The sequence below is a fragment of the Acanthaster planci genome, linkage group LG07 (assembly GCF_054643075.1).
Source record: "Acanthaster planci isolate LZ-2023a linkage group LG07, COTS_SCS, whole genome shotgun sequence".
NCBI lineage: Eukaryota > Metazoa > Echinodermata > Asteroidea > Valvatida > Acanthasteridae > Acanthaster > Acanthaster planci.
The window spans coordinates 2,095,923-2,111,027 of record NC_141783.1 but is presented as its reverse complement, the minus strand read 5'-3'; the positions used below and the strand labels follow the sequence as shown (position 1 = coordinate 2,111,027).

Here is a 15,105-nt window from a genome sequence, read left to right as displayed (position 1 = left end):
CTAAGAATTAAGTTAACTAACTACTTTAGTAAATATGAATATTACAATATTTATATGAAAATAAAAATGACATTTATTTTAAAGTAGAAATCAAAACATTTATTGATAGACCAAGCCAGTGAACATCCAATATGGCAGCCACCGTGAACGTTTTACTTCCAAATGGTCGTAGACAAAATGTGAAAGTAACCGCCAATACGCGCATTTTGCAGGTATTATATCCAGTCCTCAGTAAAACTAACATGTTTTTCAATTTAATGGATGATTCTTTCCGTTTATTTTTTTCGTTCACAGTCTTGTAACTTAGAATTATTTTCATGCCAAGTCATGATGTTTTTCCTGTTAAACCGTCCATGTTATGACAATTAACAACAGCCTATGACCGAAAAGGGCAAGGGGGTTGGGCTAAGCCTTAGGGTGGGGAAAGAGTTCCATATACGGACGCCAGGAATTACGCCCTACAGTGACCTATTAGCCATTTGATAGCAAAAAACATCTCTAGAAAAATTCAATTTTAAGAGGAAAAATATCAAGTCTTTTACATGGGCCGTCGTGTGCATGATCTGCATGGATCATTTTTGTGTACAAAAACGTGGTCACCTGACTCCCTGTAGACAGGATGCAGTCAAATTGATTTCTAGCCCCAGGGACCACACTATCGTCATTGATTTTTGAATAGGGTTTGAGTTGCCTGAACTCCTCATCGTGGTGTTCTCAGTAGGCCCACAGATAGGGCCTAACCACAGTTTGTGGATAGGGTAACAAATTTTAACTTTAACAAAAGCTAATTTTGCAGCAGTTTTTTCTCAGTTTGTAGAATTAACTTTCGTTTCATAGTTTAAAGAATCAAGAAAAGAACTATTTGATAAAAATAAATGAGCTATGTTGCAGCTACCATGGGTAATGCTTCTTACTGTTTCCCTTTACTGATGTTGGTGAATGTGCCCGAGGCACCCTTGTATGCCATCGGCTCAACCATGTTTAGATGTATTCATTGTTCCACACTTAATGGCTTCATTGTACAGCGAATTTGAATATATCTATATGAAATTTGCGCTTTATAAATGAATAAATAATTATTATTACTACCATCACTAAACTTTTAGTTATTTCAGAGTACTTTGTGCATCAAGTTACCTGTTTACTGTACATTTTTTTCATGATTTTGCTGATAATGTTACCCTTTAAGGCTATTTACTAGCTAATGTCCGAGTGTTGTTGGTTGGACAAGTACCAAAAAAATCAACTACTGTGCAACCTGTTTCATATTATACAAAAACAGCTTATTGGATGAAATTGTTGATTTCTTTTACCTTGTTGAGGAATAAACTTATGCTGTAGCATACTGCTATACTGGGTGTACGTTCTCTTTTCCGTCACATTTACAGTAAAAAGTAGTTATTTAAAAGATTTGGTTGCATTTCACGTTCCTTATACACTGTATATCCATTTTTTGTATCCAAAGGTCATTGAAAATGTCTGCAGTAAAGTGGGATACAATCCTGAAGAATATAACTTGAAGTGAGTGTCTTAACCCCAATTAAGAAGGAATAGATTAGACAATCACTTAACAGTGCAATTTTGACCTCCCCAAGTATTACCAAAAGGACATTTGATTCTCTGGTATATTAATCCTGTCTCCAGAAGAATTTTTTACTTGGGGCTTCCATTGTGTGGGAAGATCTCCGAGGAATGTTTTCAGTGAGCAAATGTTTGAGTTCGTAATTTCAAGCGAAAAAACCCAATAATGAACAGTCCCAGGTATGAAGTCAGAGCAACAGGGTCTTCATTTGTCCAGGAAATGAATGGAAAATTCTAAATGTTTAAAAAAGTGCAGTGACATTAACCTAAAAAGGGATGTCAAGTGCAGTAGTTTTAAAACATGTAACAGAAGTAGAAAGTCCCACGAAGTATGTTCCATAGTACAGTTCACATCACAGACCCTTAATAGCTAGATATGCTCTGATTGGCAGACACCAGCGCAGTATCCTGGACCCCCAGCTTTCGGTCCGCTATGCCAACCTGCCCAACAACTGCAAGCTGGAGCTTGTCAAGGCTGACCGGCCCCGGACTGAGTCGGCCATCTGCCTCGCCCTGCAGACGGAGTCCGGGGAGCGACTTCAGCGGGAATTCCCTCCGGCAACCAGCCTCTGGGACGTGCTGCTGCACTGGGAGACACAAAATGAAAGGTGGGCTGCGTCCAAATGTTTTGGCTGCAGCTAGGAATAGTGTGCAAGCCTATGGCAGCCCCTGGTAGCCACCTCCTATGGACTTGTATGCCATAGCCACAGCCATTTCATTCACACTGAGCCGTACTGAAGGCCTACCCCAGTATTGTTTTAAAGTCCATCATAAGTCCACCACAAATTGTCCAGTTTTAAGAAGCCAAGTCCCAAGCTGATACAAATGAAATCGGACTAAAGCATTCCTTTTGTCATTGTTCACCCTTTTACTTGACTTGAGGACTTACAATGGACTTAATTATCCCATGAATAATTATTAGCTTCATGTGAATACTAGTCTTGAGTTCATGTGATTACTAGTCTTGAGTTCATGTGAATACTAGTCTTGAGTTCATGTGAATACTAGTCTTGAGTTCATGTGAATACTAGTCTTGAGTTCATGTGAATACTAGTCTTGAGTTCATGTGAATACTAGTCTTGAGTTCATGTGAATACTAGTCTTGAGTTCATGTGAATACTAGTCTTGGGTTCATGTGAATACTAGTCTTGAGTTCATGTGATTACTAGTCTTGAGTTCATGTGAATACTAGTCTTGAGTTCATGTGAATACTAGTCTTGAGTTCATGTGAATACTAGTCTTGAGTTCATGTGATTACTAGTCTTGAGTTCATGTGAATACTAGTCTTGAGTTCAATGTAGTTTACAGCCAAAAACATAGATAAGTAAATACCAGCAAGCTGTTTTAATTTGTTGTTTGACCATCGTGTCGATAAATGAGATTAGAATTGTTTCCCAAAACATAATTCAAGAATTCCAGACTTTAAATCAAAATACATAAAATGATTACAAATGTAAATGTTCTAGATTTAAATCCAAAGAAACCAATTAGATCCAATAAGCTCAAAAGGTGGCAGGAAGAGGGGAAGACATTGCATCCAACAATACTCCAAGCCACACACAAACAAATAAATTACCCAGTCAGACTTTTGATTCCACCTTTTTTAGTAATTTACCCTATGTGTTAGGCTGGTAGCTGATTCCCTTTTCATGAGAGTCAACTCGGTAGACCACCCAGTAGTTCCAACCATTGCGGTTTCATTTCATCAAATTGTAAGCTCTGTTTCTTGTGGTTACAGCATGGCTGGCAAGTTGACTGCATCTTCCCAAGAAGCAGATTCAGGCAAATCCGTCCATCCTGTTTGTATCTACTTGAGGCAAGAGGTGAGACTATTACGGGAGCTTGTCCAAAATGTCGCCGCGGTTTGGCCCTGTTGCTAGGGACCGCCACAATGGCATGAAAACTCACTCATGCAAAGAAAGTTAATGAGGCAGCCCCAGGTTGAGCGCTATTGTGTTGATGACTCTTGAATTATGCATGACTGAGCATGGCAGACCACTTTCAACCGGGAAATTCCGTGCGTAGTGCAAACCACAGTGTGCTGGTACATTTCCTCAAAAGTATTCTCTGAATGTAAAAATCAACATGAATACTGTAAATTGGGTGCGCCAGCAGAAATTTCCCTTTTTTCGGCTTTCTTAGCACCCAAAACATCTGCCACTAAAAGTGTCGGAATCCTATATAAACTTATTGGGATGGGAAGATTAATACTTTACCAAGAGATTGCCTTGGACATGTGGTGCATTGGACTGGTCAAAGTTAAGAAGTTTACAAGGATCATTTGTCAACTCGATTTCCGTCGATTTCCGCTTGCGTTGTCTTCCAGTCTAATCATCTGTCTTTTATTGCTTGCATGCAAGTATTCCACACAGAAACACCATCTGGAACATTCTGAAATAAATTGTTTACCAGTCAATCAAAATGAATTGAGAGTTCCTGTGTGGAAAATGTCACCTCGTGCACCTCTTGCAAAGCGAGTTCTGTTTTAGATGCAAATTTCAATTTTTCTGTCCCATAATGCACTGCTGGTGTTAGGATTTGCACCACCCACAGCAGCTTTTCGCTCCTGTGTATTCCTTAAGTTGAACAGCCAAACTGTTACACGAAAACCTTCAAAGCAGATCGTGCAGAGAATATGTTATATCAGATCCCTTCTCAACAGTCAAGAACTGAGGCATAATTGTTCTCTGAAAATGGAATTTCTGCATTTGTGAATTTAGAATTTAGGTTGTCAATATTGGTTTTGCACAGCCATTGCTTATTTCATTTCCTCGCAATAGATTGTCGGAGAAACCTGGCTCAGAGAAACGACATTGAAATCTCTTGGACTGACAAGCGGAAAAGCAATCATCAGGTAAAACTCCAGCCTAAGCCTTGTTGTGTCAGGGTATATGAAAGCAAAAATAAAAAGGAAATTAAAATGGAGGCCAGTGTGTCCTCACTTTGGCTATTTGTGAATAAACCCTATTTGAATTTGAAGATGAGGCACCTTCAAACTGTCTCATAGAGGACAGGTGTAAGTCCTCACAAGCCTTCTTGTGTCGGGGTAGATGAAAGCTAAAATACATTGAAAATTAAAGCAGAGGACTATGTGTCCACAACTTTGTTAAAGAATAAATCTTATTTAAATTTTTAGACGAGGTACCTTTAAACCTTCTCACAGATGACAGATATAAGTTCTCACAAATCCTAACAACTGCATCAAAAGCCTGTCACGAATCAAGTCTGAAGTCACAAGCTTTTTAAATAATTTGTGAGAGTGGCATTCCTTTGTCATTGCTCTCTCTTGTGTACTTTGGGACAAAAATTTGTTACTGGATTTTTGACCAGACTTGTCATTTGGCCTCAGATTTCACTCAACTCCAGCTCTACCAAGAAACCCTCTCTGATCACTCAATTCAAACACTCTAATTTCCCTCCTACTTCATTAAAAGCATAAGTAATGTACCTTTAAAGTACAGATCTTTGAGGAACCTCTAGTTACAAAAACTTACTTAGCAATGAAATATTTTGCCTAGTGTACAGTTGGTAACCATTAAAAATTCTGTGATATTCATATTGCTCCTGAGTGGTACTCTGCTGGTTGTTTGCTCAATGCGTAGATTTGTTTGGCAATGTTTCAAGCATTGTGCTGTACATGCAGTTGGTATCAAGGGACTTCCCTGCCAGAGAGTGAAGCTAGAGGTGACAGGCCTATTCTTTTGGCCCCAGGACAGGGCGACATGTTATTCAATTACGCTACCGTGTTAACGCATACACTCTTATGTGCTCATGTGTCGTGTCCGCAGTCTTCTACGCACATAAAGCTTTTTAACAAAATTTTCCTGACGTCATCATTTCAGATGTGCACCACATTTCAGGGCACTTGTGCCCATTTTGCATGCATGTGCAGGCGTCTGCAAAGTTCCAAGTTGTTTGTCCGTTATGGAACAATTTTACATACCCTGCGTCCCCTCTAGTTCCACATATGATCTCTGCGAGTCACACAAGCAGTTGCAGCATTTTGCCATCGGGAATATGAGAGGAAAATTGCATCATCATGAGTGCCCTTGAATTCTATCACCAATGCTTTACTCAATTAATTCTGCATGAACTTGTGGAAGCTTCACTACTCTGTGCACAATTACATGTATCTTCCCAGGCTAATCCACAGAGCGGTCGATCTTCCAGTTCCACCTGCACAGGCGGGAAAGGCTACCCCCGCAACTCAGATGCAGCAGTCCACTCATCCATCACCTCCTGTGCCTCAGGGACAGTCCACTTCAGCATCTGGGGTTGATACCAGCATGGAAGCTATGGAGCTGCAGAAAATGGACACAGAACCTGGAACTAGTCAAGCAAGTTCCCAAGAGGACAGTGACATGAAGGAGATGAATTTAAAAGCATTCGAAGCCGACGCTCGGAACAAAAGTACCAAACCAAAACCTAACGTTATTCAATCAGAGATTAAATCACTAGATTCTGCTCTCCCCGATTCCCCTCAACCCATGGACGTTGAAGAAACTCCAAAAGCAAGTCAAGCGGCTCCTGTTCCAAGCAGAAATCTTGAAGGAAATGCAGGGGCGCGCCCTAAGCAAACACAGTCGAGACGGGGGGATGCTGCGCCACAACAGATGCCCAGCTCGCAGCTCACCCCAGAAATGGAACAGGTAAAATAATGAACAGTTTCATGGAGAAATTTATTCAGTCCTACTCCTTAGAAATAGATATGTCTGCTTATGAACCCTAACTGCCAAGCGTATTGTTTGGCTTACACTACACAGTACTACAAAATACTAAGTAAATACTAAGTAATAGTCTGAGCCTGAAGTACCTAGCGCTACAGATCACTACTTCTGGCTAGGTTACTTCCATTGTTACTTGTACAGAGAACAATAAAGCCATGCATTCATAGTGCCACAGCACTGTATGGTACATTGTCTTTTCTATTTTACCTTATGGCTTCAGAGAATAATGAGATCACGTCCACTTACAAACGACAGGACTGAATACTACATTTTACTGCAACTAGTAATTCGTAGAACTATGTAGGGTTAGGGTTAAAAAAGGAAAACTTACTGCAAGAACATGTTTACAGCATCTTTTGGATGGTTCTCAGCCGTGCAATTTTATGAGCTAAACTCTTTAATTATTAAACGCTTTAATCATTGTTATAGTTCCCCTGTCTATGCACACTAAGCTGATTCAATTTTTGGCAGTGTTGGTAGTAGTACGGTAATATTTTTCCCCCGTGCAGAAAGCTAATTTAATGGGTGCGGCTCTCGCTGAAGCTATTCTGAAACACCGTACTGAGCAACAGCTAGCCCAGCTCAAGCAGTCTTGGTCGGCTCAGCTGCAGAGCAGGCCAGCATTTGCAGAATTCAAGGTAAGCTTACGTGAAATCTGGTCTGCCATGCTTTCCCACCAAGCATACCACTTTCTAATCAACTAGGATCATGTAGGATTTGTGGAGTGTAAATAAAGTCAGAGACATTTTAAAAACTTTTTTAAGTTCAAAGCTATTGCATGAAAGTATTCTCATGCCCAACAAACAGGAGTTTTTATCACCCGTCTGAAACCATTCACAGGGCAGGCTCTTGACTAACGGAAATTAAGGTATATTATGAGTACCAGTTATTCATGAGTACCAGTTACTGTCATGAAGTGATTAAGTTTCAATAATTAACCCCAAACTGTATGAAACTTTTAATTGTTGTTTTGCTGGAAAAAATCTGAAATTATTAAAATTTGTGAATTTTTTATACAGTAAGCCCTGGGACAACAATAAGTGTACAATATTTAAAAATATACGTTGATAAAATCTCCCTAATGGAAAAAAATTACCTCTTTCAAATGGGGATAAACCTTGCAAAGTACTCTGTGCATTTGAAACAATGATCAATGTTGACTAGCTTTTATAATTGGCTTTGTGTCTTGAAAATATTTGTGATCTTCAGTTTCCAGAGAAGCCCAGTGGCCATCCGCCGCCATTGGGTCTCAAGCAGACGTCTAGCCAGCCCCCAGAGCCCTGCGAGAGGCATCCGCTCGTGTTTAGTCTGGACCAGGTTACGGGGGACAAGCCGGTTACCGGTCATGACCTGCCGGACGAATTTTTTGAGGTGACTGTGGAGGATGTGCAGAGAATGATGGCTGACCAGCAATTGCAGCTGTGAGTAAAACTTAATGAGGGTGATTCACAATGCAGTGCGCCACCAAGAGGTCATGGAGAGGCCTTTTTGGTAGTGCATTGTGGGACAAATATTCCACAAAGTCTCGTTCACTAACTGCGCTGTGCACGGGAAACTTCAATTTTTCTGAGTGTTTGTTTATCACGTTTGAAATCTCTAAATTGCTTATTGCAAATATGGGTGTTAGGTTGCCAAATGATGTTTTTTGTGTGGTGCAGGTTATGCCTCAATCAATCAAATATCCCCAAGTTTCATACCAAAGTGCGCTCAATCGCGGCAGTGTGTTGATCAAAACTCGAAAAGTGGCCTGTCAGCAGCAAACGCTTGGCGGCACACTGTATTGTGAATCTCCCATGCTCTTTCTCCTATTTTTATGAATCTTGTTTGTGTTTACTGTACTTTGTGTGCCTTTTACCATGTCAAATTATGCGGCATCTTTAGATATGTCAGAGTTTCTGGTAAACCCAAATTCACCGCATTACTTTTTTTAAATAAGTTGTCAACATTCAATTTCTTAAAATGAGCTTTTTCAAACCCGAAGATCTATCATTATGATGAATTAAAGATAAGCTTTCTGTTGTCTATTGTCACTGCAAAATTTTTTTGTATGGTATTGCATCAGTAAAAACAGTTAAACCAAAATTTGTGGCAACAAAACAAGAACAGAAAATTTTGTTTGGGAGATTAATTAGGATAGTTTGAACCAAAGAAACACCAAGCAAAATCGGTAACATAAAAATCCAAGTATTTCTTGAAACATGTTCACAGAATATTGGACCTGGTCACATTTATCTCGTGCAATATGGCCACTTGCCTCGAAGTTTTGGAGATTAAATCGCACGGTATACACTCAGTTGAGTTGGACAACACCACAGAGGACAAGGTGTCTCGTTTCCCATTTTTCCTGTATCAATCCCCCATTGGCAAAGTAGAGGACGGTAATTTGGCAAAGGACTGACCACTGAGGATAGGAAACTCCATGTGTCTGTCCTCTATTAAAAAGTTAAGCACCATCTGTAAGTTCCTTTGTAGCTCACAAGCATTTTCATGGCTTTGCTGAGATTTTGTTTATCTGTTTATCCTTTGCCTGTTTGTTTATAACCTAAAGCTATGTTTTGATCGTGTTAACTCAGGAGCCGTATGGATGAGCAGCATCTACAGACCCGGGCGATGCGGGAAGCAAATGCCTTCAAGAAGGCCAAGGAGTACTCCAAGGTGGCCGTACGTGTCCACTTCCCTGACCGCTACATCCTGCAGGGGTTCTTCCGACCTCTGGAGCTCGTCAAAGCCCTCGGAGACTTCGTCCGAGATCATCTACAGGATCCCCAAACCGCATTCTACCTGTACACCACTCCGCCCCGTCGCATCCTCAAGGACAATTCCCTGTCGCTCTTCAAGGCCGAGCTGTTCCCGGCTGCCGTGGTCCACTTTGGGTCCGAGATGGGCCGCGATCATTACCTACGGGAAGATCTCTTGAGCCAGTTGACGTCTTTTCGCAGAGCTACAGAAGAAGCCACGTCAGTCATTCAAAGAAGCATCTCACAGGATGAGGCTCCAGCAATTACTCACTCAAGCATAAACCAAAGTGTGCAGCTGGGCCCATCAAGTGAGTATGAAAGGGGTTTTGGTGTGTCACTCGTACCACACACAAATGGCATAAGTAGCTTAATCTACCTTGAGCAGAATCACTCCTTCATTGGTTAATAAGAGCCAGATTGGTGGGGAGTATTCAGTTTGTTGGTAGCGACGTACGTGACCCTAACGCATGCATTTCATAGTCATTTGTGTATCAGCGAAGTGCAGTGCCCACCAAAGGAGCCTGCGTTGCTAGGAAAATTGCGCCCTCTCTCGGTCCAGCTCGGTGCTCAAGAGATGTACCGCATAAATCTCAGGCATAGTTCCAGAAAGTTGCTCCAAATAAACTTCATACGTAGCTCCATATAGGTGTACCATATTCATGCTCATACTTATATGCCACTTCAACCATTTCAGAATTCAAGTAAGTGTGGTACCACCCAAGTATGGCATCTCCTACGATTAGTCAGTCTTTAGAGTCAGTCCTTAGCGTTTTGTGGAGTAAAATGGTAATTATGAGATGTCACTGAGATAGCTTGTCACCCATGTGCATGTTGTGTGCGGGACTTCTTAAATTTGACATGGGTGTACATTTGGCAAGCTATAAACATTTGGTTGATTTTCACATTGAGTGCACGTGTACATTTTGAAAAAGAATTTGGTACCACTCATTGCTACCCTCTGTTCAATAGCGGTCGCTGAATTATCCTCTAAATGTAAATCTCTGATATAGAGGGTTTGCATGGCTGCCATTTTGCAGGCCACTGCTTTTGTTCCATGGAGTAAGCACAAAGAAGATTTCCCAAGATCTCTATCACGCAAAGCCTTTATTTAGGGTTATGTTGTGGTCATAATCTTTTTCTAGTATATTGAAGGATTATTAATTGGAGAAGGGAGTTATCAAGATGAAAGTTTGATGATTTGTAAGTGGATTTTCTTTCTGAGATTTTTTCCAAAACTGTGGGAAAGACAGGTTTTGTGGCATCTTCTCAGAAGGTTGTGGAACTTGAGATGTTTTTGGCCTCAGAATTCTTTGGCACAAGCTTTACTCTCTGAAACAAAACAAGCATTTGGTATTTCATTCCCGATGCTTTGGTGTCTCCTTCATCAATAGGTGGGGCATCGACATCTAAAGCCTCTGCCCCAGGCAAGGCAGAACCTCCCGGGCCCAGCAAGAGACAGGCTAGCGGAGAGGCAGCCGCCAACTCCAAGAAGATACCCAAGTGGTTCAAAATGGGTAAGTCAAATAAGTCAATCTATTAGCTCTGTGCATTCCCCATTGAGGGCGATGTGTGGTTTGTAAAGGATGTGGACACACTTTGACATCCCGTTAGCATGCACTTTTATGTACTGGTCACACACAACTCCCTGACAGCACTTCGTAAACTCTGTATCAAAGTAACAAAAGAAAATACAGTGGATTGCCTCCTTTAACAAACGCTAATGTAAAACGGTGTGCATCAGTGGGTAAGCAAATTTGCCCAGAACCAGGCGTTCACCATGTCTTGTCTAAAAACCTTTGAATAATTCAATGTGTTTGCATGGCTGTGCATGCAAATTCTGTGGCATAAATCTGAGCCGGGGACTAGGGGATGGAGGTTGATTTCAGTAAAAATAAATTGAAGCTATGGAAAATTTGACATGCTGGGGGGAGGAGAATTGCTGAACACCATGTGACACCAAGGGATGCTGTTTTCCATACAGACATCTTATGTATACTTACGCCCCTAAGCCTTACATCACTAGCCGCATGTTTGAAGCTTTTATATGCTTTTAATCTCTTTTTATTCTGCTGAGTACAGTTTTATTATTGAGAATTTGGATAAGTACCACAAAATACTCATGCTTCTCTCACCACAAGAAGGTGGGGAATGAACTAACAACCCCCCCTTTGGCTGTTAACCCATCGCTGCTTAGCAACTGTTGTCATTGACCTAGCAAATATCTGTGCCAAGCCATTCCATGTAATTGGCAGATGCCAAATGATTCTACTGTATCCATTGCAAGTTACGTCTGCCACTCTTGATGATGACGGCGCGTCACCGTTGTGACGGTCGACAACAAATTGAAAATGGGCTTTTCTCATTTGCTCTTCTTTAAACAGGGAAAAGGTGAAAGACTCATGTGTGCTTCATCTCAGATGGAATAAGTACAAATTATGATCGTCTATTATTTAAATAAATGGTATCATTCACTAAGTATCAATTGATGCAAACAAACCGTTTGTTTGATAGATAATATGTGCTGTTGGTATGCAGTGTCTAAAGATTATTATCTTACAACTGTTCATACAACCGTATGTTCAGTTTTGTTCTGCAGACTTCCATCAGTGCAATCTTTGAACTTCATGCCGATGGAAACAGGTGATTGTTGTAAAGTATCTTGCTCATGAACATAAGCCCATGACTCCTGTCGGAGTTTGAAACCACAGATGTACCGGCACCACTGCAGACCTGTCAATCACTAAACTGAGCATAGCACTCTTTGCATACATTTACATCTAAGTCTTGTCAAGCCTGATTTATTTTCCCAATTTTTATTATTTAGAACAAAAGCATACCATTAAGGCTTTGTTTCAAATGAAAAGCATTTTCGGTTCAGAAATTGAAATGATTTCAAAGAGCCCAAAACAGTTTTGTCCAGCAAACCGTCAACTTTGATGAAAATAAAAACAGTGGGTTTAATTTTTTGAAAAAAGGTTGGTTTTGAGTTTTCTTCGGTTACAATGTTTTTGGAGGTACCATGTAAACTATGTAAAACAGTCACCATGGCGACAAGTCATAATATGTGACTTTGTTCACAGTTTTTTCTCCTTAAATACCAGTCTGTGTTCCTTCAAAATACAAATGTACGTAGTCTTTGAAATGCAATCAAAGTATATGCACGCAAATGGTTCCAATTGACATGTAGCTTGGGGGACAAAAGTCAATATTAAGATTAACAAGTGGTTTCTGGTTTATTTCTCAAACATTTAGATTGGAAAAAATGACATCACTGTGCCACAGCTTTGAGGAGGGTCTTGTAGCTTTTGCAATAAAACAAGCCGACTGAAATTTCTGAATTTTTGTTGCCGTTTTCTTTTGATGTTTTCAATTAATTGAATTAAATGTAACAATCTTTAAAACACAGTAATCATTGCTGAGCAGTTTTAGGCATGTAAATTTAGTAATTTTAGTAGTGGTAAGGAATTTTTTTTCTATACAAATGGCATTGTCCGACAAGGGATAAGTTTTTTTCTGCGTGATCAAACTTTGAACCTGGCTGCATGCCAATTCAGTCAATGAAAACTGGCGACAACGCAGGTGGACTTTCACCGTTTATTTTGGCTGCGTGAGGAGGGATTGCGACACGAACGAGATTGTTTCTGCCGAATCAGGGTACCTCCACCCTGGAACTTTTAGGATTGAGCTGGTATCAGTATCCATTCATTATTTTCTCCAAAAGTTTGCCGCTCCCTAAAGTTTGTTCACTTGTTTTGCTTTTGTAGAATTGACTGTAATGAGACGTGGAACCCCGAAAGTTAACTCGGTCAAAAGATAAGCTGTTGTTGATTCAGTGACATAGTCAACATTCTGTTGCATTAATAGTGCATTATGTTTTCTTTCCAAGCACTGTCTGTAGTCTGTGTTTTAACCCCTTCGCTTCGGGAGATGGCAAGAGACGCGGCTTTGTGTGAGGATTAGTGCATCTCACACATACAGTCTATTCACCACGCAGCTGCTGGTTCAATGGGGCCTGCTGCTGGACAAAGCCCTCCATTCGGGGCATACCACAGCCAAGCAGTCACGGTCAAAGGAACTACCAGCGCGAAGGGGTTAAGAGACGCTTGCTTGCAGACTGACATCTGTTACATTCTTGCAAACCCATGATTACTCGTGCAAGACAACGTTTTAAGGAAAGTGACTTTGAAATGGCTCTTATTGGTTGATACACACTGTGTTGCATAAAATATGGAGCACATAGCAGAGTAGGACGGCGGACTGTGATACTCAGACAACTGCATGAAAACATTTTCAAAACATCCTTATCATAACTAATTTTTGTTGGAACCTTTCCAAACCAACCCTCCAAAATCCTCCACTTTGCGTATTGTTGGTACTTATGACTACAAGTTGTTACATAGTAAATCTTTTTTATAAGTATGAAAAATTTGCAAGTTTCGGTGTGCTACTGTTGGAGGAGAAGCTCTGACAAACATCCTTGTGTGCAAATTCAGAATGGGGACGTACAACTTTTGTTTTGGTCCATTTGAACAAAATTAGAATCACTTGAATTTTTGGATCACCTTTCACTTTCCACTTGAAATGCATCACAACAAAAAAGTGGTTTGAGAATGAAATCTGAAGGAAAATGTTACAAGTTCTTCCACCGATATGGCCGCTTGCTCTAGTTGGCACGTTTGCAGTCATGTGCGCAATATGACCATAAGAGCCATGCGTGATAAGAAGACACTCCTGGCCTCAGTGTGAGCCAATCATCGTTCCAATTATCTCGACCTTTGCTCTCTGTAATCTCTCGGACATGTCTATTGTGGCAATTGCATCAACATATCCGTTCATTTACGTGGTCCTTTCAATCTGGCCTAGTTAAATATTATTCAAGGCAGTTAGACTTTTGGTGAAGATTAAGATGCAATCCGTGATAACGTCACATGGGCTGGGGCCAGGCCCTTCGCCTGAGGTACCCCAGTGGTCAAACTGTAAATGGTAGATGTAGTGATGCTGCTTTACGACGCAGACACAGGAGGACAAGTTATGACGGTGCGTGTTACGTCTCTGTAGTTGGTGAGTATTGAATGCACATTTTTAGAACTTCTTAACCTTTTAACATTTGCGTTCAACATTTCAAATTTATGCCCTCTCTTTTAGACTGAGGAGAAATATAAATGCATTTTATTCAGCGGGTAGTTAGGCCTGGAGGAATTAAAGGGAAGCAAGTGAGGCTCCCTATCTGTGTGACAAAAAATCCAGTCAGGGGGGTATAAACCAATAGCTTGATTATAACTTTGTCAGTGAATAGGGCTTGAAAATCTGCCGTTTTAAAGGAACTTGTAGGGCTTGTTCCCTTTCACTGACTGTCAAAGGCAGAGTTTGAGTTGAGGTTAGGCTGTCGGTCGATTACTTCTCACCAACTTGCACTCACCTTTGTGATCAAACTATTTTGTAAACATCCCATTACCACCCCTATTTTCTGCTGGTTGCACTGTTTGGTGCTTTAATGGTCTCTGCCACTGTTTCTTACATAGTTACATTCATGTCATTAACTTCCTCTTTACTGAATTACTGAAAAGGCTACTCATAATCACTGATGCAACCAATATGCCCTGAGCGATGCTGGTCAAATTTCCCTCACAGATTAGAGGACTTGAGTTTAAAAATGGGATTTCAAGGCTCACGCGCTGTGCGTGTGATTGAGGTTTGAAACAAAATACAACCCAAAGTTTGGTGAACTTCCCTATAATTAGCGGTCTGGGTCAAACTTTGCTTGAACTGAAAGTAAACAAATCCCAAAGTTTATTGGCCTCTTCCACTGAACCATTCGTCGTGTACCTGGGAGAAGGGTGTAAGTGCTTATGCCCTTTTGCCGGGAAGCATGATCACTGCAAAAAACTTTTTTTCTGGCAAAATGACCTACGTATGCAACTGTGTTATTTTAATGAAAATAAAGATTTCTTTGCAAAAAGTTTTAAAAATTTCTCAAATCATTTGATAAGATGTTCAAAGGTTGCTTTTTGTACAGCCTATGTTGATTTTGAAGTAAATTTTTTTCTGTTTTTACTAAA

General features: G+C 40.6%; 2 protein-coding genes across 2 annotated transcripts in view; both read left to right on the top strand.

Moving 5' to 3' along the window:
* The first annotated feature begins 118 nt into the window (after window positions 1-118).
* LOC110979742 (tether containing UBX domain for GLUT4-like) lies at window positions 119-12,376 on the top strand. Its single transcript, XM_022235793.2, has 11 exons — window positions 119-212; window positions 1,466-1,521; window positions 1,974-2,189; window positions 3,320-3,404; window positions 4,362-4,435; window positions 5,723-6,230; window positions 6,818-6,946; window positions 7,518-7,729; window positions 8,882-9,354; window positions 10,438-10,560; window positions 11,428-12,376. Exons 1-11 carry the CDS (start codon window positions 132-134, stop codon window positions 11,436-11,438), a joined length of 1,968 nt encoding a protein of 655 aa, XP_022091485.2. The 5' UTR covers window positions 119-131; the 3' UTR covers window positions 11,439-12,376.
* A 308-nt stretch (window positions 12,377-12,684) lies between these two features.
* The window catches only part of LOC110979744 (phospholipid-transporting ATPase ABCA3-like), a 28,160-nt gene continuing 25,739 nt past the window's right edge, over window positions 12,685-15,105 (top strand). The window contains exon 1 of the mRNA XM_022235795.2: window positions 12,685-14,107. The gene's annotated coding sequence lies outside the window, so the exon portion shown is untranslated. The remainder of the gene's footprint in view (window positions 14,108-15,105) is intronic.

Coding starts and splice junctions, on each gene's coding strand:
- LOC110979742 (XM_022235793.2), top strand. CDS start 132: ATGGCAGCCACCGTGAACGTTTTACTTCCAAATGGTCGTAGACAAAAT. Junction 4,436..5,722: donor AGCGGAAAAGCAATCATCAG/GTAAAACTCCAG, acceptor GTATCTTCCCAG/GCTAATCCACAGAGCGGTCG. Junction 6,231..6,817: donor TCACCCCAGAAATGGAACAG/GTAAAATAATGA, acceptor TCCCCCGTGCAG/AAAGCTAATTTAATGGGTGC.